Raw genomic sequence first — 25,867 nt, forward strand, 5'->3', positions numbered from 1 at the left:
ACCAAGCATACTCCCAGAAATTATTAGTTTTTTTATTTATTTATTAAAAGAGCCAGTTCCGGTGTGTTTACTAGAAATCAACATGGTGAACAACTTCACAATCCAGCCATCAGGTTTTGTACCGCACACTTTAGGATGCTATTATGGTAACATTATCATATTCAGCTACAACCAACAAAAGAGACAAGACTGCAATTAAATCACTTGGTGGGAAACCTTTGATCATGTGACCGACACAGGAAGCACTTTACTCCGAGCTGCTGCTAATCAGACGTGTGAGAAACCGAAGAGAAAGTACATGTGTGAAGTGACTTTGTCAGCAGCTGCTGTCTGCAGAGCACTTCCATGAAACATCCTCGATTTTCAAACCTCTTTCTGCAGCTGTAGTGTGACTGTGTTGCACAACTGTTCTGCCTGGATGGGAGTTTGACGTCATGTTAACAAAGTACAGTCACATCTCAGCCGCTGATCACACACCGCTTTGTCAAAACCTTTTATACCGCTTACTTTCCAAACGTCTGAACTTCCTTCGTCTGAGAAGTCCGGGATGCGTTGACGGCCTGTGTTTATTTGAGATGATTTTGTCACTGGCTGACTTTTCTAGCTACAGATTCTCTGAAGAATATTTCAGTATAACCCCAAATGACTTTTTGCATATTAGTTTGTGCTACACTAGGATTTAATGATGCATTTTTTGGGGACTATTTCTGAGATTTACTGAAGATTCTCAAAGTTTACAAGCCCTAAAGCACAAGTATGCTACGAATACATTTAGTTGTAAATGAAACCGAGTCCAAAAGTAGTTTATTACCTAAGAAAGAAAACATTAACATAGGCAGCTAATGAATCTTTCTCTAGCCTACAGGTGTGGGATTATAACTATGTCTGTATTACTGACATTGTATGATTATTGTCATTCATTATTAATTTAGTCAATCAATTCTATTTTAAAAGTGCATGACATCACATCATAATATGAGATCAACTACATTTACATTTACATTTACAGTAAGTCCATGAATTGATTTTCTGATCGACAGAAAAATAATCAGCAACTACCTTGATATCCAGTTAATCATTTTAGTCATTTTTCAACCAAAAAAAGCCAAAAACTCTTTCAAAACTTTCAACCTCAACCTCCTTAAATTTTGTCATATGTAATAGCGAATTGACCTTTTGAGTTTTGGACTTTTAGTTACACTACATGATACATTTGAGGACGTCACATTGGATTCTGAATAGTTCAGATTGGCATTTCTTTTCACTTTTTTTTTTTTTTTAAGTCATACACAGCTGCTATTGAGGTCAACTAGAATATTTTTGCCATTCACAATGAAGAACTACTGCGGGCCTATTGTTGCTTGCTAAACAAGTTATAAAGCAAACCATGGCAAGCAATTCTATTACTTGGAGCTAAAATCGCCTGAAATCTTGCAACTGAAACATGCAGATTTGTAGCACACTGTAATGTTAATATTCACAGTACAGTTCCCCCCGACAGAGACGTACAGTATTTTATCTCTGCAATGCCGGTTTTGTACATTTTTGAGATGTTTGTATGTCTAAACCAGGACTTGGAGTCCACAGACCTCCCGGCAGCAGAAACATGGTGGTGCTCTGAGCTTCATGTCACTATGCTATCGTGCTCACAGTAGTCGGCCTTCTGCCAGCGTTCTGATGTTCAGCAGCTGGTGATCATCTTACTTTATTGTTACGCACAGCACAGCTGAGGCTCGTAGGACTGTCAGTGGGCTCGAATTCATCCTCTGCTGGCCATAAATGTCAATACGAATCTCAACGGTAATCCATTCAGTAGTTATCAAGATATTTGACTCTAATCCCAAATGCTAATATTACAGCGGGGCTAAATGAAAAGTCAGAGGGTCACCAAATTCATCCTTTGGCGTACAAGAATGTTTGAATACAATTATTAGCGAGTCATCAAACAGCTGTTGGGATATTTCAGTCCGAACTGATTGGTGGACCGACACACCGACATTTCCATCTCACAGTAAAGTTAGCAGCATGGCTAAAATCATTTTCACATCTGTGTTTCTGTCCTTTTTTATGGACCCGTGAAAACATATTCATTTATAAATATGAATATGCTGCATATGTGAGCACCACAGCATACTGTATACACCTGAACCTGTTACATTATGCAACATGTGATACAAAAATGCATCGCGCCAAAATTTCAGTTGCAGGATTTCTGTTTGTTTTCTGTCTGGACATTTTTCCAACAAAACTAAACCTATCGCTGAACCTACACACAGGTTCTGTCAAAATGAACACTTGTTGCAGGAAAAACAGCAACATCACAGTTTTATTAAACCACAGTGAGCGATGAGTTGGGCTTTAAGAAACACTGTACTGCTACGTTTCCCTCTCTCTCGCCTTTTCTGTCATGCTTGTAAAGGAAGACCAACGGGAACAGCTACAAATCCTACGATTGTGCACAAAGTCACTCTGAGGTTAATACACCGCGCCGAGGCAGCACAATGAAGCCTAGATTGAATTCAAAACAACAACGAAAGCAGGGCGGCCTCTGTGTCCGAGCCCGGTCCGTATCCGTCACCTTTAGCGTTAGTCACAATATGGCATCTGCTAAATGAGTAAAAGTCTTTGTGATATAGCAGCATTGTATTTTGTCACAGTGCACCTCAAAGAATTATGAAGAGTATAGTCGGTACATGAAGGTAAAAAGGTTGTCTAAATACAAGGACCAGTTATTACAAGTTTAAAATAGTACATTTGCTTCAGAGAAACAATCCATTATGAAAAGGGAGGGGGCGACAGAAGAGCATCACAGGTTAGGTAACATGAATGTTTGGGTCTCTGGAGGAAAAACAGCACAGCATTACTATGATAGTCGTACCTGAAGAGTTCTTACCCCCATTAGGAAGGAAGGAGGTGGTCTGCTTTTAACGTGAGTTATTTCATCATCATCATTCCTATGAATCCTTGAATTCAATATTTGGTACAGGAAATAACAATGCTTTTTTTTCTTAAAAAAAAAATTGCAATAAAATACAAACAGGAATAATTTAAAGTCCCCACAAAGAAGTAATGCACAGATTTACACAATCCCCAAAAAGTTATCATACACACAGTAACAACGTTCCTCTTTTCAAGTGCAAGAAAACGAACAGAAGATTTGTACACACACTTGACACTCACAGAGACACGGGCCCTTCAGTTCATATGAATGAAAGAGAAAACGTCGGATTTCCTTCGATGTGTCTCTCGTGTACAAACGTCTGAGGTCAGCAATAACTCGACTGCACAGCAAAGTCCTTACAGACTTCAAGAAATTGCTTCGGCAGCCACTTTGCATATAAAGTCTGTATAAAAATCACACTGCAATAGCAATAGGCCGTCTTCAAAGTTTTAACACTACACCGACGGAGCGGAGCTGGAAAGAGTAGGAGAAGTGAACAGCATGTCTGGTTGAAGTTTCTCCAGCTGAAATAAAGGCGAGAGGTAAAACAAAAACCAGGAATGCGGTATGTCGACCCTCCTGTTTAAAGAGAACAGTGAGAGTTTAACGCAAAAGCATTTTGTCACAGCAGAGTTGGAAGATGTCATTCTGTCCACACGGCCTTTCATAGAAAACAAAGAGTCATGTAAAAAACTGTAAATACACAGATATATGTGTACACCCGACATGATGAGGAGGTTTGACTGTAGAAAAATAGAGAGCCTGTATTAAAGTCACTTAGCCAGAAAAGAAATCCAACATGCAAAAAGTCAGGCTCATATTACAAAGTCTTATTTATAATGAGGGCAACGGAGGACCAAATTACACAAGGCTAAACTCAAGGCATTTTGGTTTTAGAAAATTGTAGCAGGGCATTTTTGTTAATCACGGGTTGAAATGTGAAAAAGGGGCAGCTAGAATTTAGTTAAAGTATTACAGGAAATTAAGGAATAATGAAAGTCCCAGGAACACTTATATACACACTAAATTTGATTTGTTTGGGTATTTATGGATACAAAAAGCTCATACCTTCCCCTTTTATTCTGATGTGCTGTGAAGTGATGTATTTTATGATTAATAAGAGAAGTGTGTCTAATCCCTGGACTCACCTGTCAATCTGCACAAGCATCTATTTCCTCTATTTTTAAAGACTAGAAATAAATATGCGCACGAGTCCCAGCTCCCTACACTCTCACCTAAATGAACTGAATCTTTACTTGCAGGTATTTTAAATTTGACACTGATGCCAGCAACATTACTGAAGGCCTGTACATTAACAACATGTGTATGGCATCAGCTCTGAAAATGTGCAAAAATAATTCTCATCCTTAGCTAGCATATTAAAATGAACAGCAGCTCTGGTCACAGATTCTTCCCAGAAAGTGAAAGAACTGGAGGAGTTTTAACGGGAAGATGTGATGCTTCGAAAATCCTGCATCCACTGCCGTTTGTAACACATCAATTAAAGCCCCCAATTTACGAGAATGCTACACAACAATGAAGACAATCTGCCTGGACTTTCTACGAACTTGATTTAATAGCCACTTGTGGAGGAAGGAGTTTAGCAACTTTTTTTTTTGTATTAGGTTACTTTTTAAATCTTTAGAAATAGTTGCATATGTTGTCCAGGTTTTTCTAACTCGGAACAATTGTACAGGTTGTCTGTGCAGGGGCTGTAATTTAAGGTCTACTAAACACGACTTGAATCTCAAAAATGCAGGAGAAGAATTCACAGTGAATCAAGTAGCCCTCGCTAATCAAACCGAAGCCTTCATAATAAGGATAATGCATAGTCATGAGGGACACAGTTCAGAAGCTCAGCGTGGACAATAAGGCAAAAGAACAGAGTTAGGGAGGAACAACACCAACGTTAGCTACCTCTGAAGAAACAGTGATGTTTCTGACTCATCTGAGCTCTTTACAAAGTTGTGAAAAGAATTAAATTCAAAGTTTAGCGTATTCATTACTTAGGAAAGGTCGTGTAAGTTGTGAAAAAATTAAATGTCCCTATTTAGCCCCATTCTGGAAATGTGATTCCATTTGAGAAATATCACCTATAAACTGACACAGGCCAGCCGAGGTTAGAAATTGACAGTTTGAAAAATCTAATTAATTAATAATAATTTTGCTCAAAGTTCCAAAGCAGTGTTAAGCAGGAAGTTAAAAGTTGCCTCTCTCTAACGACCATGTGCTCTTTAAAATGAAAGAAATGTCAGTCCATGCACCAGGACACGACTGTTTCATGCTACACATCAAACCAGGGTTTTTTACACAATAAAATAAATGAATATAAATAATGCATCGCTCTTATGAATTAAGATTAAGCGTAGAACAAATAGTGCACAGTTGAAGAAAGGTCTGTTCTTTAAAGCGCATTATAACAGCAGGACAAAACCTGCCAACTCACACCTCTGGTCTAATCATGCATTCAGGCAGCTGGGAGTTGGGAAAGTTCTCGTTTGAAAATGTTCCTCTTCAGAGTTCAGAGCGTTCACAAACAAGCAACAAGGCCGCCCCAGGACATCTCCTCTATAAGTAACAAATAACCTCGTTATCATCAATTTAAGACAACAGAGGGACAAAATAGAGCGTAGGAAGTTGATATTATTTGTACACTACATTTACTTGTTAATGTGCTGCTATTTGTCACATTTAACACAAATAGCAAACTAGCGAGGCTCGGCTAACCAAGTCCGGCTACCTGACCAGTATTTCAGGAACATTTCTTCCTGTCACCACAAACGCTCTCATGTCAAGTGACGTCAAACCTCTTCTGAGGTTTGCTTCTCTGAGCTCTAATAAACCTCCCACTTGCTAACACTCAGAGGTTGGAACTTTCCCACTTCCCAGTTTCTCATGAATGCACCATCATATACTGGAAATCATAGGATGTGTAGAAAAATGTTGACTTGTAATTTGAGCTGAGTAGTAAATGCTTTTATAATGAGCTTATTCAGTGTATTATCCTGTGTATCTAAGTGCAGTTATATTGTTCCAACCCTGTGGACACAATCCTGCACTTTTCTTTTGCTAATATACAGGCTGCTCCACTAAAATAAAAAAACAATCAAACACATTTTAATGAGAAGCTTGTCCCTCTTGTGATAAATGTCTCTACTAGGTCCATGCTGCTCTATTGCACAGTTCTCAAAATAGGAAAAAACAACAACACAGACAAGTTCTCATTAACCAGAAACAGTTACTGCGGTCTGTGTGACAAATTCTTCTCGTCCTTGTGACAGCTCAGTTGGTGATAATGAAACAAATGCATGGGAGGTAAAGTGCATTGTAATGACCTGTGAGTTGCTACATGTGGCGGAAACATCAGCGTGGCCTTGTGGAAGAAGGATTAACGGCGAACCTCTCTGTTTTTTGCGTTCACGTTCTGAATGCTTTTGTGATTCATGGCGAGAGTCGCTCGGTTTCTGTGTGGCTGTCGATGTAAACAACAGGAGCAAAAAGGAAGAGGCATCAGAAAAAAAAAGAGATACAAAAAGAGATGAGATATCTGAGTGATGTTAGATCTATACAAAATATTGGCACATTGTTTTATAAACAGTATACTGGATGAGGATCAAGTTGTCTAAGAGTCACTACTTAAACCAATGGACCACCCAGTCTTTTGTCTCATGTTTCACAGTATTAAAAGTGCATTAATTGCCAAACACACCAACATTTTCCACTTGTAATATTTCTCATCATGTCTCTCGTCTAAAAATGTGCTGCGCTCTGTCGTTCATGCTCATTAATGCCACTTTAATCTCTTTAGTGTCCCTCCTCTTCACTTGCGGTACCTCTACGCACCCCTGACCCCTGACCTCTGACCTTTCCTCACACCTGCGTCTCCACACCGCTAAGTTTAGGCATCAGGATGCGAGGAGTCACCCCAGAGTTGAGGTCCCTCTCGAACTCCAAAAGCTGGCCCATGAAGTTTAGATTCGGGGACACCACGGGACGACGACTCCGCACGTATTTGTAGGCATCTGTCATTGTCATGAGGGTGTGCTTCATAAGGTAGGCGATGACAATGGTTGCAGAACGAGACACGCCCGCCTGGCAGTGTACCAACACTCCCTGTCCACTCTGATATGCCTCCTCTGTGGATGAGAACAACAAAACGGAAAGCTGACTTAACGCTCTCCTTAAAACCTACAAATATTGTAAACATTTCACACATTTTTATTACAGACTTAAACCTCTATACAACCAAAATGTAGGATGTCAATCTGCATTCATCAGTGACTTTCTTTTAAACCATAAACAGATTCTCTCCAATCGTCTCTTTCAAAAATTCATTCCATTTGCCACTTTTTCTTTCTGATAAACACAAAACAGCTTCAGCTCCAACAGCTACATTAGAAACTTGTCTGGAAGTGAATCACAGTGTGGGCGGCACGAACAGGGTCAGGAATTCACTTCAGAGACACCAACACAATAGTCAGTGCCATGGATTTGAAAGGAAACGAAGCAACTGATGAACACATTGCAAGTCACTGCGTTAATTCTCTCTTTCTCTCTTTTTTTTTTTTTTTTTTAGGAGAAATTATGACACAAAAAGATCAGGTTACCAGGTAACTGTAAACGCAAAGCCCTGACTTCAATGTGGAGATGCCTGTCCTGTCAGCGATCATAATTACATTTATTTATTATAAATGGGACGTTACTTTAAAAATGGAATTTCAAACTCATTATATATTACTTTGAAAAATAAATTACATTTCTATGTACTTAACAGCAAACTTGATACTGGCCACAGCAATAAAGGAAGTGAGGATGAGAGTTAAATTACTTTTGTCACACAGCTCACCACCTGAACGTCATATATTCTGTATTTTAACACTGTAAATTCCTGAAAGCAGCTGGTTCTTAAAATCAGTTTTACCACCCTAATGTAGGCAAATGTCTTTCTAGCAGCTAAGTCATTTTCAGCCAGTCATTTTTCTTCATTAGGTGAAGGCTAACCTCCCTCCCCACACCTGCAGCCCCCACGCTAAGCCAATACGTCCTGGTAAACTCTCTACTGAAAGCACAACATTGATAGTAAGTCGCCATTAAACTGCTGGAAGGACACCCAACGAGCCTCAATATGTCAGTCATTGGGATTAGTAACTGTAATTTAATTACTGCATTCAAATTTCAATTACCCATAATTATAAATAAAACACCACATTACTGATCTTGAGTAGTGTGTTTTTGCCCAATTTTGCTTTCTCTATATAAACTCTCACAGCTTCACGTCGATGTATCAGTGGTAGGACTCTCACCAATGAACTCAAAAACCTCCTCAAAGTACTGTCGAAGGTTTTGCTTGCTGTTGTCGGTGGCCGGGAGCCTTTTGTAGCGCAGCCCAGAGTTGACGTGGTAGAGGGGCAGGTGTGTGGTCACGTTGACCACGTAGCCGATGTTGAGGCGCAGCAGCAGGTCCAGGTCCTGGGCGTCTCGCTCGTTCCCCAGAAACAGGAAGGGCAGGATCGGGCTGATCACGGCGTTCTCCGCGTCGGGAGTCATCACAGACTCATCGGACAGAGACGCCGGCAATGAGGAGGAGAGCGGCAGGGAGAGGTGCACTGGAAATAGAAGAGACGGAGAGAGAGTGTGGACAGACGTTTGCATTGTGTGTGAAGAATACTTGATAACAAATGCAGGGTGACAGGAAACAAAAGATACATTGATCTAACTAAATTGCCAATAAAATCACTGATTCAAAAGTGGGTCATATTTTTCTGAAAGCTATAAAAGAGGACAGGCAACAAGCGTTTTGCTTATTTTATAACCCAAACAAAAGAACTTTGTGTGATCCAGAAGCTAGACGTTCCCAAATGATGTGTGTGCAGCTGTCAAAAACACTGTGAAATTATTTAACACATTAAATGGAGGGTGATTTGAATCCTGACAGCATATTCCAAACACAGACAGGTACGCTCACCACAGCTGTCACAAGTTGAACACTAACCAACAGGGATTTTAGGATGGACTTCTGATGTTTATATTGGGTTTGAAAAATGATGCTAAATATTATTCAAACCAATATGACCCAGATTTTTGTCAGTCATTGCTTTTGATATTTTCTTTCTTCATGGACAATGTCCTTCAATCTGCTGCACTCACTACGTGTCTGTTTTGTATATTTGACCATGTGAACAGGGGAATTGTAAGATATTCTTACTTCTACTGTTCTCCTCGTCTTGCTCTCTGTTCAGGGAGTTGAGGGCCAGGTGAAGTGACTGAGCCGACGGCAGGGAGTGTCCTCCCTCCCTTTCTCTCTGCCAGGGTTTGGGTTTGATGAGTGTGCTCGGCGCGGACGGTGGAGGGGAAAAGGACACGGGCGATGGCGGGGACGCAGAGCGGGGAGAGGGGGAGCGGGGATATGCTGCATCTTCGTCTTGCTCGGGACCATCGCTCATTCCTCCATCTTCTGCTTTATTCAAGAGCCTCTTCAGCGAGCTGCGGCCGTCGTCATACCCGCATCCCGACCGGCGGCCCATAAAATCCAGGGCAGCCATCTTGCCCTGTCGAAGTTGCCGTCGGCCAGCGTGGTCTGTGAGCTGAGTTTGCGCATATTCCTGGAGGTTTTGACAGTCCAAGAGGACAAGACCTGTTCCGTTACTGCCATTCTGGGCCTGGCTCGCACAGGTCTTCCCGACTCCCACTCCCATCCCGGCACAGTGATTCTTTTGGGCTTTAGAATGGGTCATCTTCTTGGCGAGTTCTTCAGGCCAGATAGTACGGACGCTGTAGTCGTCATCATCGCCCTGGAACATGGCCATCGGATGAGCTGCTCCGACGCCTCTACCTGGGGGTTTGCCTCGGCGAGGGTTGAATGTCACCACTATTGGGTCGCTGCTGCAGTAGCTGCAGGTGGAACTGCCGGTCTGAGAGGCTTTGGGGTTGCAGCCGGTGACGCAGCTCTGTATGGCCCGCAGAGGGGCGGAAGAGGACAGCGGTGTGCAGGGCAAGCATCCTCCCACCAGTTTTTTGCGAAGGATAGCAGGACTCTCAAAGTTTCCGGTCTCACCAGAGCAGGAGGCGCAGCGGAGAGGTTTGAACAGGCTCGCTCGGCAGTCCGACGCCGTGCTGTTGGAGGAGGAAGTGTTGGAGGTGGAGGCGGTGGAGAGACACCCACCCAGATTTCTCAGGCCCATTTCTCTACCTCCTCTGTTCACTGCTCCGACGTTGTGACCACAGGAAAACGAGGCAGAAGAGCTTCCTCCACCTCCTTGGAAGTTTGCAGAGTGTCCCTTACACCCTCTGCATCTGACCAACCTCCAGCAGCCGCAGCTGAACGGGTGCGTGCAGTCGATGGTGCAGGTGTGGTCAGGGCTGGGGAACCCTCCGGCGTGGGAGGAGCAGGGGGAGAGGGGTAGACCATGAAGGATGTGAGGGCGTTGATCTCTGGGACGAGGCGGGTGAGGCTGGCTGAGCTGCTGAAATGAGATGGGGACATGGGCGGGTTGGGGGGGAGGGGATGAGGGATAGTTGGAGTTTAGGATGGCGGCATGGGGCACGGGGACAGAGTTGTGGTGGTGGGGCAGACTGTGACTGTTATGGCTTTGATGGACAGTTCCCAGTTTGGAATTGTTCTTGGGACCTAGAGAGGGAAATTCCTGGTCGCTTCTGTGACGAAAACTTGTGTTTTCCTTCTCCTTTTCACCCCTGAACTTATGCTGCTGCGCCTGAGCGGGGACAAATTGTAGGACTCCTCCAGGGGATGATGACAGCTGACGAATTCGTTGCGACTTGTGTTCGGCTCCACCTGGCCTCGCTGCACCTCCAGTTTTTCTCTCACATTGTCCTTGATCCAACTGTGAAGAGACACATTTCTCTCTGCCACCTTTGCCACTTCCGCTTCGCCCTAATGAGTTGCTGAATCCTCCTCCCCGTCCACCTTTGTCCACTGTTACCCTGATATCAATAGTATGTGTGTGGGAGGGCAGCCGTGGGTCGAGAGTTACTGTACCATTGCTGTGGCAGTGGCTAGGGATGTGTCTGACCCCCGCTGGGATGACAGGCTGGTCGCCCTTGAATTTGTGCAGGCGGGAGGACTTGCGCTTGCATTCCAGAGTCAGAGATTTACAGGAGGGTGAATAGAAATGGCACTGAGACGGGTGGAGATGAGGAGGGTGGGCCACTTGTCCATTGGAGGAAGCTGTTATTTGAGAGGAGTGCTGCTGGATGGTTTGTGGGGAAGCCTCGCATAGGGCTAAGTTTTTAGGGCGCTGAATGACCACTATGCGCTCGTCAAGAGGGAGGGGAGGCATCTGGGTTTATGCAAAGCTGTCGATTGAAGAAGGAGAGAGACAAAGAGAGAGTAGTCAGGAAATTACCATGACTTTATGTACAGTGAAAATGTGAGGTGCACTTTACATTCCATCACTTTTGATGCAAACATGCTCATAGAAAATTATGAACATTGCCTTGCAGCTATGAAATATTTAGAGAATGTTTTGCATACTCGCAAGAACAGCTGTTTTCTTTCGATATTGTGTTCCAATATGGCATAATTTATTTCAAGAAATTACTATATTTTGTGAAATGTAAAGTAAAACTCCAATATCCTCAATAAGGACAACACGTGTTTACAACAGCAATCGAGTTTTATGTTTTGCATATTTTTGTAAGTCACCTCTAAGGTTCCTTTTGCATAACAAAACATATCAAGATCAAAAACAAAACCAACAACTGATGATGTTATATCTCAGTTTTGACCTTTGACTCCTTCCCATTTGCTGCAAATGAAGGAGAAGTTCTGTATAGAAAATACCCACTGAGGTGCATGTTTGATGTGGATGGATAACACACTCGTGATTACGTTTGCTGAATCCATTGAAACATGCCCCTCCCAGTCTGTGCCTGTTTATACCACGGCCACTGGACACAGAGTCAATGCTCATCTGTATTTAGAGGAATTTGCCAGTAATACCAGTGCCATTAGACCATGAAATCAGAACTCGAAGGTACGAGTGTGTACCTCTTTGCTGTTAGCCGCAAATAATCCCAGCTAATCCTGATGGCGGTGAGGCTTCTTAAAAGCTCAGTCACAAAAGCTGCATCAAATGAGCCTCAACAATCTTCATCCCTCTGAGGAGTCCTCATTCGTAACAAAACGCATTCGCGTGAAATAATGAGCCGAGCCAAGTTATGGCTGATAGTAAAAATAGATAAATAAATTGCGAAACATAGATGGAGTGTGTAATAATAATGCCAAAGCCACGATTTCTTATTTTAGATGCTGAACTACATTCACATGTACATGAACGCCTGTGTGATGACGTCAGCTTATTTTTCATTAACTTGTCAAACCTAGGCTGAAAAATCTTTTGGCATCGCGGCCTTTGCACTGCATTGTCACAGAAAGACAACAGTGACTCACAGTTGGCTAATGGGTCAGTGGGATTCTTCTCTTTGAAGACTGTTTAATGCTGGCAAGCCATGTGATTATCTGAAATGAAACACTTCCTGCTCACGGCCATCTAGCCTGTTCATCCTGCCTCGGATATAAACTAAATTAACCACATCCTTTGGGACAATTATAAAGAAGCATTCGTCCAGGCCGCAGTATAAACAGAAGGTCACCACATACACAAGAGTACGACTCGGATGGAGAGAGAGAGCTTTCACATCATGACACAGCAAAAAGAGATTAACTGGGTGTAGCTTATAAATATGCACTTTGTAATAAAGTACACTTTGTGTCATTAAATTGATTTTATGATTAATGTTAGTAATAACACTTTTCTACAGTTACGGAACTTTAGACTTAAAATTGTTCCTATTCTCACGGTACAATTATTATCGGGCTGCTCTTAAGATGAAATATTATTAGTTTTAAGGTGAAAATCCACCGTGTGATACGCACTGTTAAATACAAACAGCCTGTGATGTTCAGTGCCCCCACGAGTTGTTTGGTTGATGAAGTGCTTTAGTTTTGCCTCTGGAGCTGCATGGCTGTATGAGTGTATGAGATATGTCACCTGTCAGTCCATTGGTCCACCGTCTTAGTCCAGACTGAAATATCCCAACAATAAATAAATAAATAGATGGCCATGACATTTTGTAAAATATTTAATAAACCCAAAAGGGTTAATTGTAACTTTTTATCTATTGACTCATTCGACTCAAACTTTTATCCAATATTTAGATTTATGACCAAAAATTTGCAAAACTGACACTCTCGTCAGGCCCATCAGTTTATCACCATGAACATGATAAACATACTCGCATAAAATCAGTGCACTGGCATTGTAATTGTGAAAATTGTTGTTAGCATTTAGCTTGAAGCACTGCTGTGAACGGCTGTAATCTCTCAGGTTTAATTAAACAGTTTACATTAAAAAAAAAAGTTCTTATAGTGATATGAGGCCAAACAGACATTCTCCATTTTATTTGCCCAGAAGGCACACATTAAGTTAAATGTTTAACTTTAAGCTATTATGTTCACTGACCTCACAGTGAATCTTTTTTATTTGAACTACTTTGAACCAAAGAAAATGGCTCCAGTGGAAACATTATATTCTCTGTTGTATCCGCCTTCATTGCATTAAGAAGCAGAAATGTAATTTAGAATTTTGACATTTATTCATTTTAATAAAACACCACCAAACAACAGGAGGGCACATGACATACAGCTGAATTAAACAGTGTTAATTAGGGTGGATTTTTATTTCTAAGCTTACGCCCTTGAAGCCGGACTTCTGCAGAATCTCTCGGGGAGCGGGGGACCAACAAGTTAAAATGTGTACTTGGAGGAAGAGATACTCAGGACAACACTGGCTGACAGAAACAAAAGTGGGTAGAGATAAAATACATGGAGGAGGAAGAGCGGGGGGAAGAGGGGGGGAGGTGACACTGTAAACCACAGACTACAGGGGGAGAAAGGAACACGTCAAAACAATCCAGGGAAGCCTTCAGTCCCAACACAACACAGTTACCGACCCATAGAGAGAGCACACCACGCTCCAGTGTCCCCATGCTTATATCCACGCAAAGAGTCTGGTGATGGTATCCTCATCTTTTTTTTTTCCTTTTTCAGCCTTGCCTGTGGTGGAGGGGGTGGGGGTTACATTGACCCAGTTTTATCATGGTGGAAGTCACTATCACTGTGATCACTTTACTCTCACACACTGGAAAGGGCAGGCTGGCTAGTGGCATTTTCACTCACTCACAGTCAAAGCTTAAACCACAGATAGATACGGAAAACACTCCAGCAAAGTGCACCAGTGAAGATGTTGCTGGGGCATGTTGACATGTTATTTCATATTTGGAATAAAATATAATGCACTGCAGACCAGAGTGAAGCACCGCTCATTACAGTACAGCATGTGAGGGTTACAATTATCTGCTTTGTCATTTAATCTGGGACAGTTCGATGAAATTGCAGTCAAACATTCAGCCTAATCTTCTTAATTAATCTCCTCTCTACTGGTAACGCTGCTTCAACAGTAACATACAAGGCTTATAAAGTTATCAACTTTTCCTCAGGCTTATATGATTAATCATGTGGTGCAGGTGTCTGCCTGTGCTGTGACTGCTGCAAAAAAAATAAAATCAAAGTGCAATATCAACATACATTAAGAAGAAAAGTAAGTTCTAGTTTACGTGACTTTATACCTCTACTGTACTATATTCAGTAATATTGTTCTGTTTACACCAAACTATTCAGCTAGGAGCCACATATACAAGTTACACCTCATATTATGATTTTACATTAAAAAAACGACATGTTCATAAAATACATTATATTATGAGAAATTAAATAACCTTTTATTTTGGATTTTACAAAAAGAGACTGTCTGTTCAGAAGTTACTTCTTAGATGTTCTTACTTAAATAACTGTCAAATGATCCTATATTTCACAATAAAAGCATAGATAATGACATGATTTCAAAAAATAAATACAGATTTATGTAGCAGAACTTTGTACTAAAATAGTCAGAACTACTAACCAAGACCGTCTTTAGCTTTTAATTTATAACCTTTATTTCTGTAGAACAAGTACTTTTACGTTGATGCATTAAGTACATGTTGTTGTAATAATACTACTTATGTATTCTTACTTAAGTAGGATCTCAGATGCAGGACTTTAACTTGCATTGGAGTACTTTTTTTTATTCGTACATTTTTACTTTTACACGAGTAAAAGCTTTGAGTATTTTCTCCACTGGTGGTTGTGTCAGCAGGGTTCAAGACAATTTCAGAAAATGACAGAAGAAAGCAAAAGCTGTTATGAATTTATACATTCAGTCCTTCATGTGCATTTGTTCAATTGTCCTGAAGGCAGACTGCTATGGAAGTAAAATAGTTCCAGGGTATGAGAACTGTTGATTAAGAGGTTAATCGAAATTGCGTTTAATTAACAGTGTTGGTGTGAAATCACTCCAGTTGGTTGGTCCTCATTAATCTGTCTATCTAACACATTAGTGGAGTCTGATAAAAGTCTGTGAGCTACCTGCTCTGCCAACATACTGTATACATGCCAGCTGCTGTTCTGTGTGTTTGCAGTGACTGTCTCTTGAAAGATGAGCCTCTTCAGTCTTTTTCACTCAGAAGCTGCAGCCAAGAGAGTACAAAGCTTGTTTGATGCTTGTTGAAAGAGGAAACTGTCAGTCGCATGATCAAAGAAACGGACTTGCTCTTTGCAGTTTTGCGTTGTTGCCCCCTTGTTAATAGATTAAATTGTCAGATACTAGATTACCTCTGAGATGGCAGCCAAAACCCACACACACATACACAAACACACACACAACAGAGAGCAGAGTGTTGTTTGTCGCACTGTGGTAGAGCACAAAAGGAACTGGGTTATTGCTGACTAAGAGATCATTAAAAAAAGGAACTCTTCCATCAATTTAATGACCCAAATCGATGTCGTACTGACTCCGGGCCATCAGACTATCTATAATCATAAATCATCCCTTTTTAAGAAGAAGTATATCAAATACCAGAATGTGAGATTGCACAATATATCTGCTAGACATATCTGATGACACACACTATATGAAGCTAACAGTGACATGTGAATAAGTTATGAGCACCTTTCAGAGGAACTCAGCAGCTCAGGCTCCTATATGAAATCTTTGACAGCGAGCTACTTATGTTAGGATGAATAAACAAGCATTGCAGAGGATGGATCAAGGCGTGGGAAGCAAATGCAAATGTATGCGCATGATCAGGTATGAATATTTAAGGGGAAAAAAGGCTAAAAACGCTTAGCTATGAAATCACGTTAGCTGCCTCCGAATTGGAGCACATGAAAGAGTAATGATTTGAAATACAAACTCACATAGATGAAAAGAAATATCACCAAAAAAAATGACAGAAGGGTGCCACTCAGTTCCAGTCAGTGAGAGCTGCATGAGCCTACGGGGGAGATCATGACGCCCTCCCTCGGCTCGCGCCCCACCAACAGGGGAAAGATAACAGCTTTATAGTCACAGGCAGGAGCCACAGAGAGAGGAGAGCAGTGTACATGCTGAGGTTTTTTGCAGATGATTTAACTCTTGCAAACACCTTAGCAATACCTGCAATATGATTCATAGCTGCTTGAGTGAAATACTAAACAGATATCCCCTGCTTTCATAAAATAAAATCCAGCCAGGCGATAAAAAAAAATCATAAATTTTGTCTCGAAAAGAGAAGAGCAGCGCACGCTGACATGCATGACATGATGGGGCCTCACATACATGACAGGCAGGCAGTGTGCGATGGTAGAGCGACCATCGCTGCACATCCTTCAGTTACTGTGACAGTGTCAGGCACAGCAGTGCACCGTCCATCTCCAGCTGCAGAGGCGGGACAGAGAGCGTTTTTGGGGACAAGCTGTTGAGGGGGAGCTGGTGTTTTTGGGAACAGATGGTTGTCTGGGCTGTGCAAGATTGATGGCGTTTTTTTCCACTCCCTATGCCCGCCCCGGTTTTATGCAGCTACTTCATCAATAAGGCACCTGACAGCCAAAACACCCACGCAGCAGAGGGGACCACACCGGAGCAACAACCCGGGAAATAATGTGCGGATGCTCCTTCCCGGCTTGTAAAATGGTTTGAGTTAGAAAATCGCTTCCTCTGCTGCATGAATTCTTTTTTTTTCTTTTCTTTTTTTCATCAGAGTTAGTGAAGGGTTCTCGAGTATGTGTATGGCAGGGAAATTAGTCATCTGAGTCACTTGTTTCCAGAGGCTGATGAGCCGGCCACTTCTGTCAGAGGACAATCCACATCTCCGCATTTTTTTGCTCGTGTAAAGCTCAGAGTTGCCACAAAATGACAGAAGGCGTTCTACTTCTCTCTTAATATGCTTGTTCACACAGAATCAAACTGATAGATGGGTAGAAAGAGTCATGGACGCTGAACATAAAGGAAAATAGACAGGAAGATGTTCATAATAGTACACAGCAGCACTGGGGATCAAACAGTTGGTGGCACAGATTCTGTAGAAGATTTCTACGCCAAGACGCTGGCTGAGGGTTGCTGGGAAGCTGCTGATGTGACTGGAAATTAGTGAGCAGGATACTGCAGAGAAGACTATGATGTCACTGAGTTTCAGGTGTAAAAAAAACACGTGTTGACTGCTTTTTAAACTATCAGCAAACTGACACGAGTTACTGATCGCAGCTGTGACACAACTAAGACAGGAACGTAAAAGACATTGGACACCATTGCCATGTCTGGGGTCAGTGCTGCTGGCCTCTATTGACTCTGTCTCTTACTTATGCAGTAAAGCATGTAGAGCTTTACTGGAATCTTAATTAAACCAATAACCAAGAGGCAACCAGCCGTGATGTCACCCATTGGTTTGTAAATTTCTGCTATGAAGCCTCGAGTTTGGCTTTTCAGGCGTTGCCATCTTGCTAGTTTGGAGCAGTTTAGAGCCAGGAGTAACTATATTTGGACGAGCTGGCGGGTGGCGAGCGAGTGGTGAATCTGACTCCATCTGATAGGAAACCTGAGGACAAATATGCCTCGCCCACCGCAAAATACCCATAGCGGAAACCTGACTGCACCACAGGCCTGTCAATCAGACAGACAGGTGGTTTTGAGGTCTAATATCTAATTATTTTCAGATGGGGGTGCCAGAAAACTAATAACAAGGAGTGACTTTACCTTGAACAGTAGAACTTTAGTAGCACTTAAAATGGCACTTACTGATAGCACTTTGCAGTTTGGCTTTCTTGAAGAAATTGTATTTTCTTGATTCCTGTTGTTCTGGGTTTTGTACCGTCATGGTTGAAATGCACTTATTGTAAGTCGCTTTGGATAAAAGCGTCAGCTAAATAAAATGTAATGTAATGTAATGACTTTAGTGAATCATACCATATTAACTTGTGGTAAAAATGTATTGACTTAGTATTTCATGAGAGAAATTTCATGGAAATAAATGGAGCCAGAGGATTTTTGGAGTCAACCCTTAGCAGCCCTCAGTGGTACTGCACTTTATGGCACTTCCTAATTTTTTAGACCCAGAATTTCACTTTTCTATACAGTGCCAGTAAAATACATAAAATGTATGTAAAATCGTCAGTTATTTCAGCCAGGAATCACATCAAAGCCTGTAATGCACCCATCTGTCCAATAGAGGACACAGTGTGAGTGCCTTGCCCCGCCAAGGCGTGAAAAATACACTGATGTATAACCTGGGTCAAAAAAGGAGGAAAATATTGGAAAATATTGCGATTACAATGCCATAACAATGCATATCTCCTCATTTCAAAACATGAAGGCACACAAGGAAAGGACACTAGTCCACCGAGTGCTGCTGGACGATATTAAGGGAGTAGTTCAACATTTTGGGAAATGTACTGATTTGCTTCTCACAGAGAGTTACCCAAAAAGATCACGAGGAGTTAGTTGCACAACTATTTCTGGCTTGAGTCTTGTCACTATGACACGATTCCTGTGGTCACTGCTTCTGGTCAAGAAATAGCCCTACCTCGTAACACCCTGTAAAAACATGTCCTACAGTTTTTGCATAGATAAAACAAATAAGATATGACATGCTAATTAGTTTGCTTTTAAGGTGCTGATGGGCAGATTTTTTTTAACCTACAGACAGAACCACGATAGTCCTTCCAACCTGCTTCCAGTACTTATGCTAAACTAAGCTTTAGTTTCATATTTAATGGGCCAACATGAATGTAAAATTTTAAATGTCAAACTGCTGCTTTAACATTTGGCTAAAAAACAAGCTGAATGACATCAAATTTATTCCTTTCACACCTAAACTGTGAACAGGTCGTTTAGCAAAGATGGTATTGAGTCAGCGTCTCACACAGCCTTACTGATTACTTCATTTCACATTCAGACCCGAGTCTAATTTAGCAATCCTGTAGCAAATTGTAATTCTGGAGTCGCTCCTGCTCTGCTCTGTCTCTGCTCATTGTGTGCAGGTGTTAGTTCCCAGCAAACCTGCGGGCCAGATAAAAAACAACCTGTTTGAGCTGTGTAGAGGCACCTTTCAACAGACTAAAGTGACCCGTTGACTGACAACAAGGAACTTAAAAGACAATAAATCAAAGTTGCTCCCTTTGTATTTTCATAAAGAAGTAATATTCTTGATTTGCGGGAGTATGCAGAGACTGTAAAGTCCACCATTAGACTTACAGATAGGCTGCTGAGACCTACAGTAAAGTAGAGCTAGACCAATTACTGCACACATAATGATGGGAGTAACAGAAGAGCCTTTAGCTTGAAAAAAAATGCGGACCTCCTGAATGAAAAAATGACAGTAGGCCTGCGTAGATGTTGATATCAGAGAACGCGCTAACCCACAAAATCATCAGAGGGACAGAAAATGATCAGTCTTGTCAGGATTTAAACACTTGAGCGTGATTTGGCAACAATCTTTAACTTGAATGAGCCACACAGCAGAAAACTACCTCTCTGTTGTGTGGCTAAACACTGAAAATACACTTAGCTGACCACCAGAGCTGCAGTTCAGAAGCTACAGTAAGTATCAAATACACAGATCTGGTTAAAGTCTACTTGTAAGAAAAACAAACACTCAGCACGGCAGCGCAGCGCAGCGTGCCACGACACCGGTGTCACAGCAGCTTTCAGAGTCTCCCGTTCAACATCCCCCAAAGTGGAAATGTTAATTGTAACAGCAGCAGAGCGGGCTGGAGATGGGCTCAGGCAGCAGAGAGTGGAGCTCCTCCTGCCCATCACATGATATGATATGAATGATAATGACTCCTAAAGAGCCCTGTGCTAATAGCTGCTCGCCAAAGTGGATTCAAATCACCTTCAAATGAGACGTTTAACCCCAAACTTTGTTCATTTGAGCCATTCGGTTCCCAACAGTGAGGATGTAATGAATCTGTCAATGTATATTTGTGTGAATGTTTTTTTTTTAAACAAGTTAGCAGCTTTATGTGGATTAAATAATGAATCAGTTGTATGCACACTGCAGCACATTAATGAATGTGGTCATAAAGCTTTAGAGGAGAATTTAAACCTTGAAATACTTTAAAATATAACAAATGATGCTTCAGATCTGAAGAACGTATTTTACAGGTACAGGTCGGGTGTTTCTATAATAACTTGATGTAACACCTCAGAACACATTTGGGAGATTTAGAAGACAGTGTCAGCCACAGATAAAGAGATATTAAAGTTAAATTAGACCACAAAGTGCAGCGTGACAACAGGAAACAAAGAAATAAATGACCTTAATAACAATAATATACATGTGTTTTATAAAAGAGAACGCTTCGCCTGAGAAAGGCCCAACAATGTGTGCACAAGTCATTATGACTCACTCTAATCCGGCTTAAGTCACACTTCTAATGATGTAAGATTTACTTTGGGATGGAGGAAATGACTGGCAAATCAGTTGTATGTGATGACTTTGTTGTGACTCACATGCCAAAACGAGTGTTTTGACAACAGTGGCATGATAATAGTGCAATAATGACACACAGGGATTATTAGTCGTCTTTCTTAACTTTGTTTGCTACATGTAATAATTTCTTGATTAAATTGATTCAGATACATTGAAAAAAAAAAAAATTGAATTTTTTTTTTTTTACATTTGCTGTTAGTGTGTGTCGGCCTTTTGCTAAATTTACGTTTCACTGCAATTTGTCTCATCAGAGCTCACACCACTACAGGCGAGTGAGGGGAAGTCAAAATAATTACATCACCTAATGTCCACAGTCAGCGGACAGAAAGTGATGGAAGCAACAGCACGGACCGGCCAATCACAGAGCAGCGTGATGGGAAAGATTCAGCCACTCCTTTTCCCCTCAACCCCACTGGTTTAACACAGAGACAAAGACCTGACAGGAGATACGGTATCATCATCCCAACACAATTCTTATTTTCAGTTTGTTTTACATGAGGAACATTTTTATTTGTGTCACTTTGGCTGCAGACCAACACTCGTTCATCCCTCTGATGTGAGCTTATGATCTTAAAAAGAGCCAGAACAATGTAATATGTTGCTGTAATGTTAAAATAATGATGCAGGAGTTTAACCTCTGCAATTTCATGAGGAAGCCAAAAAAAAATGACTTTCCTAAAATAGACCACTAAGAATAGAAACTGACAAAAGCTGCTTGGGAAAAGGTTTTGTGTGAGGTTGGGATTTGAGCCCTCTGTCAGGCAAAGATAAGAGGAGCAGTAATGTGCTTTGAATACATTTTGGATGATCTCTTTTAAAAGCACACACCGTCTTGGTAAAGATTGCTCTGAAACTGTACCAAGTGTAAGTGTTATCTCTAACTGTGACTTTCTGACGTGTTGGAAACAGTCAAGGAAGACAGATGGGTGAGGAGGAGAAGCCTTATCACTCATATGGATTAAATGGTGGAAGCAGGCACTAAACCAACATGGTGTAATCTTACACCCCTAGAGCCTCCGAGTGTTTGATCATTTCTTACAGAGAATATGTTAATCTAAACTAGCGTAGAAGGATGTGTAACTTTTTAGCGGGTGCCCTTTAATTCAGCTTAAGACCTCGGATACACAGGAACCTTAAAAACAAAGCGAGCGCAGAGTCAGGGTCTCCCGGTGTGTAATACAAGCCCAGTGAGCCCCCAAACCATTTTGTCTCCTGCTGACCTTTCCCCTCAAGAAAAATAAAACGTATCTGAGGCTATTCTTTTAGACAGGAGGGCGCTCAACTCGAACAAAAAAAAGTCAACAACAGCATCTGTTAGGTGCAGTGTGGTAAAAACAATCTGTTTCTATTTCCCCTCCGGAATATTTGCCAGACTGTCGTTAAATCCTCGAAGAAAACCTCAAAGAAAGCACGAGTGTGCATGAAAACAACAGCTCAGGACTACCCCGAGGCTGCTGCAGAGTCTCCCTCAGCGTCAGAGCCTGCAGCATCAACATTTACAAGAAGGGAGGCTTAATGACTTTATCGTTATGCATGGCAGGAGGGATTGTAAGGTCGTGTTTGGGGCGTTCAGTCTTGCCTCGAGTCGTAGAAAGCCAAACTGTAATCCTACATTTGAATATGTAATTCCATATTAATTGGGGAACATGTCAGTCGCCGCTTCTTTTATTTTAGAAATCCTGTGAATTACTATCACTTAAAACAGAATCCTGACCTGTATGTTTTAAGCCTGTTTGCCTCTTAACACGTAGTTGTGTTGCTACTTCAGTGTTTTCATTTCATATTCATGAGACGTAATAAAGTATTAAGAATTATGTCACATATAATATTATATATATATATATTAGTAGGAATTACATTTAAACTGAGACTTACATGGCAGTGATGCCCTCTGTTCACCTATACAGATGACACAACAATTTACACATGGAATCCCAGGAAAGCTGCATTTTTTAACCTCATATTTAAAATTTCAATTAAGAAGGAAACAATAGCTTTCGACCCCTGAATGATGCTATAAGAATCATTTTAATTTCAGCTTCTGCACTTCAAATCTCATTCAGTCAGCCCACAAGTAACTTATCCACCCTCTACCTGCTTGTTATATTAAGATGTTTCTATTCACTCTAACCCATTCACCTCTCCCTACGGTGAGGGCTGAAATGACTTTTTTCATGACCAATTCATCTTGATTTGCCCTCTAAAATGTCAAAAATAATATCCCAAAAGATTAAAACCCAAAGATATTCAACTTGCAATAATATGAAACAGAGAAAATCAGCAAACCCGCAACACATGTTTTATCAAGTGTTGGCGGCTATTTGCAGCATAGTGCACTACAAATGAGATAAACAGGGAGTTATGTTGGACAAAAAAACACGGTGTCATGGAACTATCCCAGCATGCACTGGAAAAAGAGCAAGTTGACTGGACAGGTCACTGTATTCTTTTGTTTGTCCTGATGTGAATGTCTTCAGAATAGGAGATTAAACAGAAACTTCAAGAGATTATTCAAACTCCTCACAGATGAGATTTAACCTTCTTACTGAGAGGTGACAGTGCTGTTCTCTGAATCACCCTGCTGTCACTCTACAAAGACATTTTGGTCAAATTTAAAAGGTAACGCCTTAAGTAACGCTTATATATATATATTTCATAAATACAATATATTTAATCAATATTGTATAAATAGTTGCAGGGTTAATCATTTCCTGTTGAGTTAATGCGTTTAATTGTTTTTTAAATGTTAACATGTAATCACATAAAATGTAAGGTCTCCTAACGCAATGGATTTGATCTGACAGCATCAAAGTCAGTTTCAGCTTTGTTCGACTCAAACATTGCACCGTCACCGGAAATGGCTGCCCGTGGTTTGACATAGGCGGGTTGATCAAAACACCCAGTCAGACTACAGTCTGTGAAATCTGCAGCCTCAAACTGTGAGCAGCGGGGTTGAATGATTAGTCTCAGTGGGGTGATCAATACAAGTGACCCTGCCACATTAAAGAGCCATAGTGGAGCACGTTAACCTCTGAAATTGGCTCGTCGCTGCAGGGATTCTTCTGTGTGTGTCACGCTGCTGAAGGGAAGCTTCAATCATAAAAACACTGTATCAGTGATTTCCATGTCGCTCTCATCAGTCAGTTACATACAGCATGTGTACGTCTGCTGCTTCATCATCTCTGTCTGGCTGCTGCTGCTGTTTGAATCACGCATAACATGCTCACATGTTCTGCCCTTCATCAGCTCTTTGTTGCATCTCATCAGCACCACCAGCAGCAGAAATAAACCGGCAACACATGTTTACATGCTTCCTCTGCGTTGTTGTTTACGCGGCTATTCTGCAGGCCAGTGATGGAATAATCTGTCAGTTCCTGTTTGTATGGTCGCTAGATGGCGCGCTGCCTAATTTCTCTTTATTTTTAATCGCATCATAGCAGTGTTTGAACCTTTACCGTGATGAGAAATAAAGCTGACGTGAGCCCGAGCCGGCAGGACTGTACCTGTGCTTCCTCTCATCAAGTGTGTATAATCAGAGTTCATATGTTCCATTTGGCTCCCTCACATGGCTGCAGATATTTAGCTCAATGATAGACGCCACTTATAATGGCACACTAATAATTGCTGGCATCCTTCGGGCAGCGGTGAATAACACGAGGATGCATTGCTTTGTTTTTTTTTTTTTTTTTTTTTTTTTTTTTTTTTTTTTATGTATATGTTGCATCAATTTAGCTGCAAACTGAAATACACGAGAAGAATTAAGACACTGAGGAGGAGAATTGTCTGTGCTGTGAGCTAAACCTGACCCACACGGAGTGCTTTGAAAGCCGCTGCACTAAACACAGGCTGCTGCTGATGGGGGACGATGACAGGCTGCAGGCCGACCGGACCGAGCGCCACGATGAGTAAGGTTACTAAAAAGAAACATCACTTACATTAAGAGTGGCAGTCCCGTAGTGTATTCATCATTAATGCGCAGCGGAGTGAGAGTTCCTCATGTCTGTAGTGGCCCGAGTAGCACGACCCGACGTGTTGGTATGATCCAGATGTGTAACACCTTCCCTGCCTGCTCCCTTTTGTACAGGCAGCCCCCACCCACCCCCACCCACCCACCCCAAAAAATAAAAAAAAAATAAAATAAGAAGACGTGGTTGGACTAGAGGATGCACAGCTCTTCCGGACTCCAAACCAGAAGATAAATAAACAAATGTCATCAAAAGTGCTTGGCTAACTCAGCTGGCATCACGTCTGAGCGTGTGTCACTCTGAGCTGCGGTGCGTGTGTGAGGAGACACTGACGGGGAGGTGGGCTCTATTGTCTCCGCTGTGGATGACATCATTCCAGACCAATGGCGAAACGCACGAGAGGAAGGGCTCAGGGGCGAGCATGCAGCACGTGCGGGCTGGTTGGGGGAGGAGGAGGAGGAGGAAGAGGAAGATGTTTGAACCAAAAAACACAACGGCCCCAAATAAAAAAAAAAAAAAAATAGAAAACAAAAACAAACAAGTAACAAACACAGACTAAACAAAAAAAATATATATAGAAAAGCAAGTAAGTCCTTAATGCAACTCAGTCCACATGATACAGTAGTCTGGGGGCTGCACTGTATGCAGACCAACTGTGGCCTGCAGTAATAACCAAGGAAAGATAAACCATTTTGTTGAGAGCACTTGTGATAATATCTGGCTAATAGCCTACTTATTAGGAAAGATTTTCAATGCAGGACTTTAACTTGTAAATGAGAAGGCCTATTTTTATATTACAGAATTGCTATTGGTCTTGACCAGCGTCATCACTCTTAATCACTATAATAACAATAATATACTGTATATAACACACAGCGGAAACATACAAGAAATGCTTTTCATCTTGAAGTAGCTTGTAAAAATCATACATTTGATCTGTTATGTGTAGAACAACATTTTTGTTAAGTCATGAATTTAAAAAAATAATGTCACATCCATCTGTCTCTGTAAACTTGATTTCCAACTAAAGTCTTCTGAGACATGCACAGACTCGCATTCACACTGTTAGCTGTGTCACTATGATATTTTTTGGCAA

The 25,867-nt window shown here is 41.5% G+C and overlaps 1 protein-coding gene across 2 annotated transcripts; it reads right to left on the reverse strand.

Moving 5' to 3' along the window:
• Positions 1 to 22: 22 nt before the first annotated feature.
• LOC138196633 (uncharacterized) lies at positions 23 to 24,880 on the reverse strand. 2 transcript variants are annotated; one of them, XM_069146884.1, is made up of 4 exons: positions 24,742 to 24,880; positions 9,147 to 11,254; positions 8,245 to 8,547; positions 23 to 7,077 (listed from the first exon to the last, which is right to left on the reverse strand). In XM_069146884.1, exons 2-4 carry the CDS (start codon positions 11,236 to 11,238, stop codon positions 6,812 to 6,814), a joined length of 2,661 nt encoding a protein of 886 aa, XP_069002985.1. In that variant the 5' UTR covers positions 11,239 to 11,254; positions 24,742 to 24,880; the 3' UTR covers positions 23 to 6,811. The 2 variants fall into 2 exon arrangements, with proteins under 2 accessions (XP_069002985.1, XP_069002986.1); XM_069146885.1 differs by lacking the exon at positions 24,742 to 24,880 and adding an exon at positions 13,913 to 13,961.
• Positions 24,881 to 25,867: the final 987 nt, after the last annotated feature.

The sequence above is a fragment of the Embiotoca jacksoni genome, unplaced genomic scaffold, assembly GCF_022577435.1.
Source record: "Embiotoca jacksoni isolate LCO1_2020_lvr unplaced genomic scaffold, fEmbJac1.0.p SCAF_13, whole genome shotgun sequence".
Lineage (NCBI taxonomy): Eukaryota > Metazoa > Chordata > Actinopteri > Embiotocidae > Embiotoca > Embiotoca jacksoni.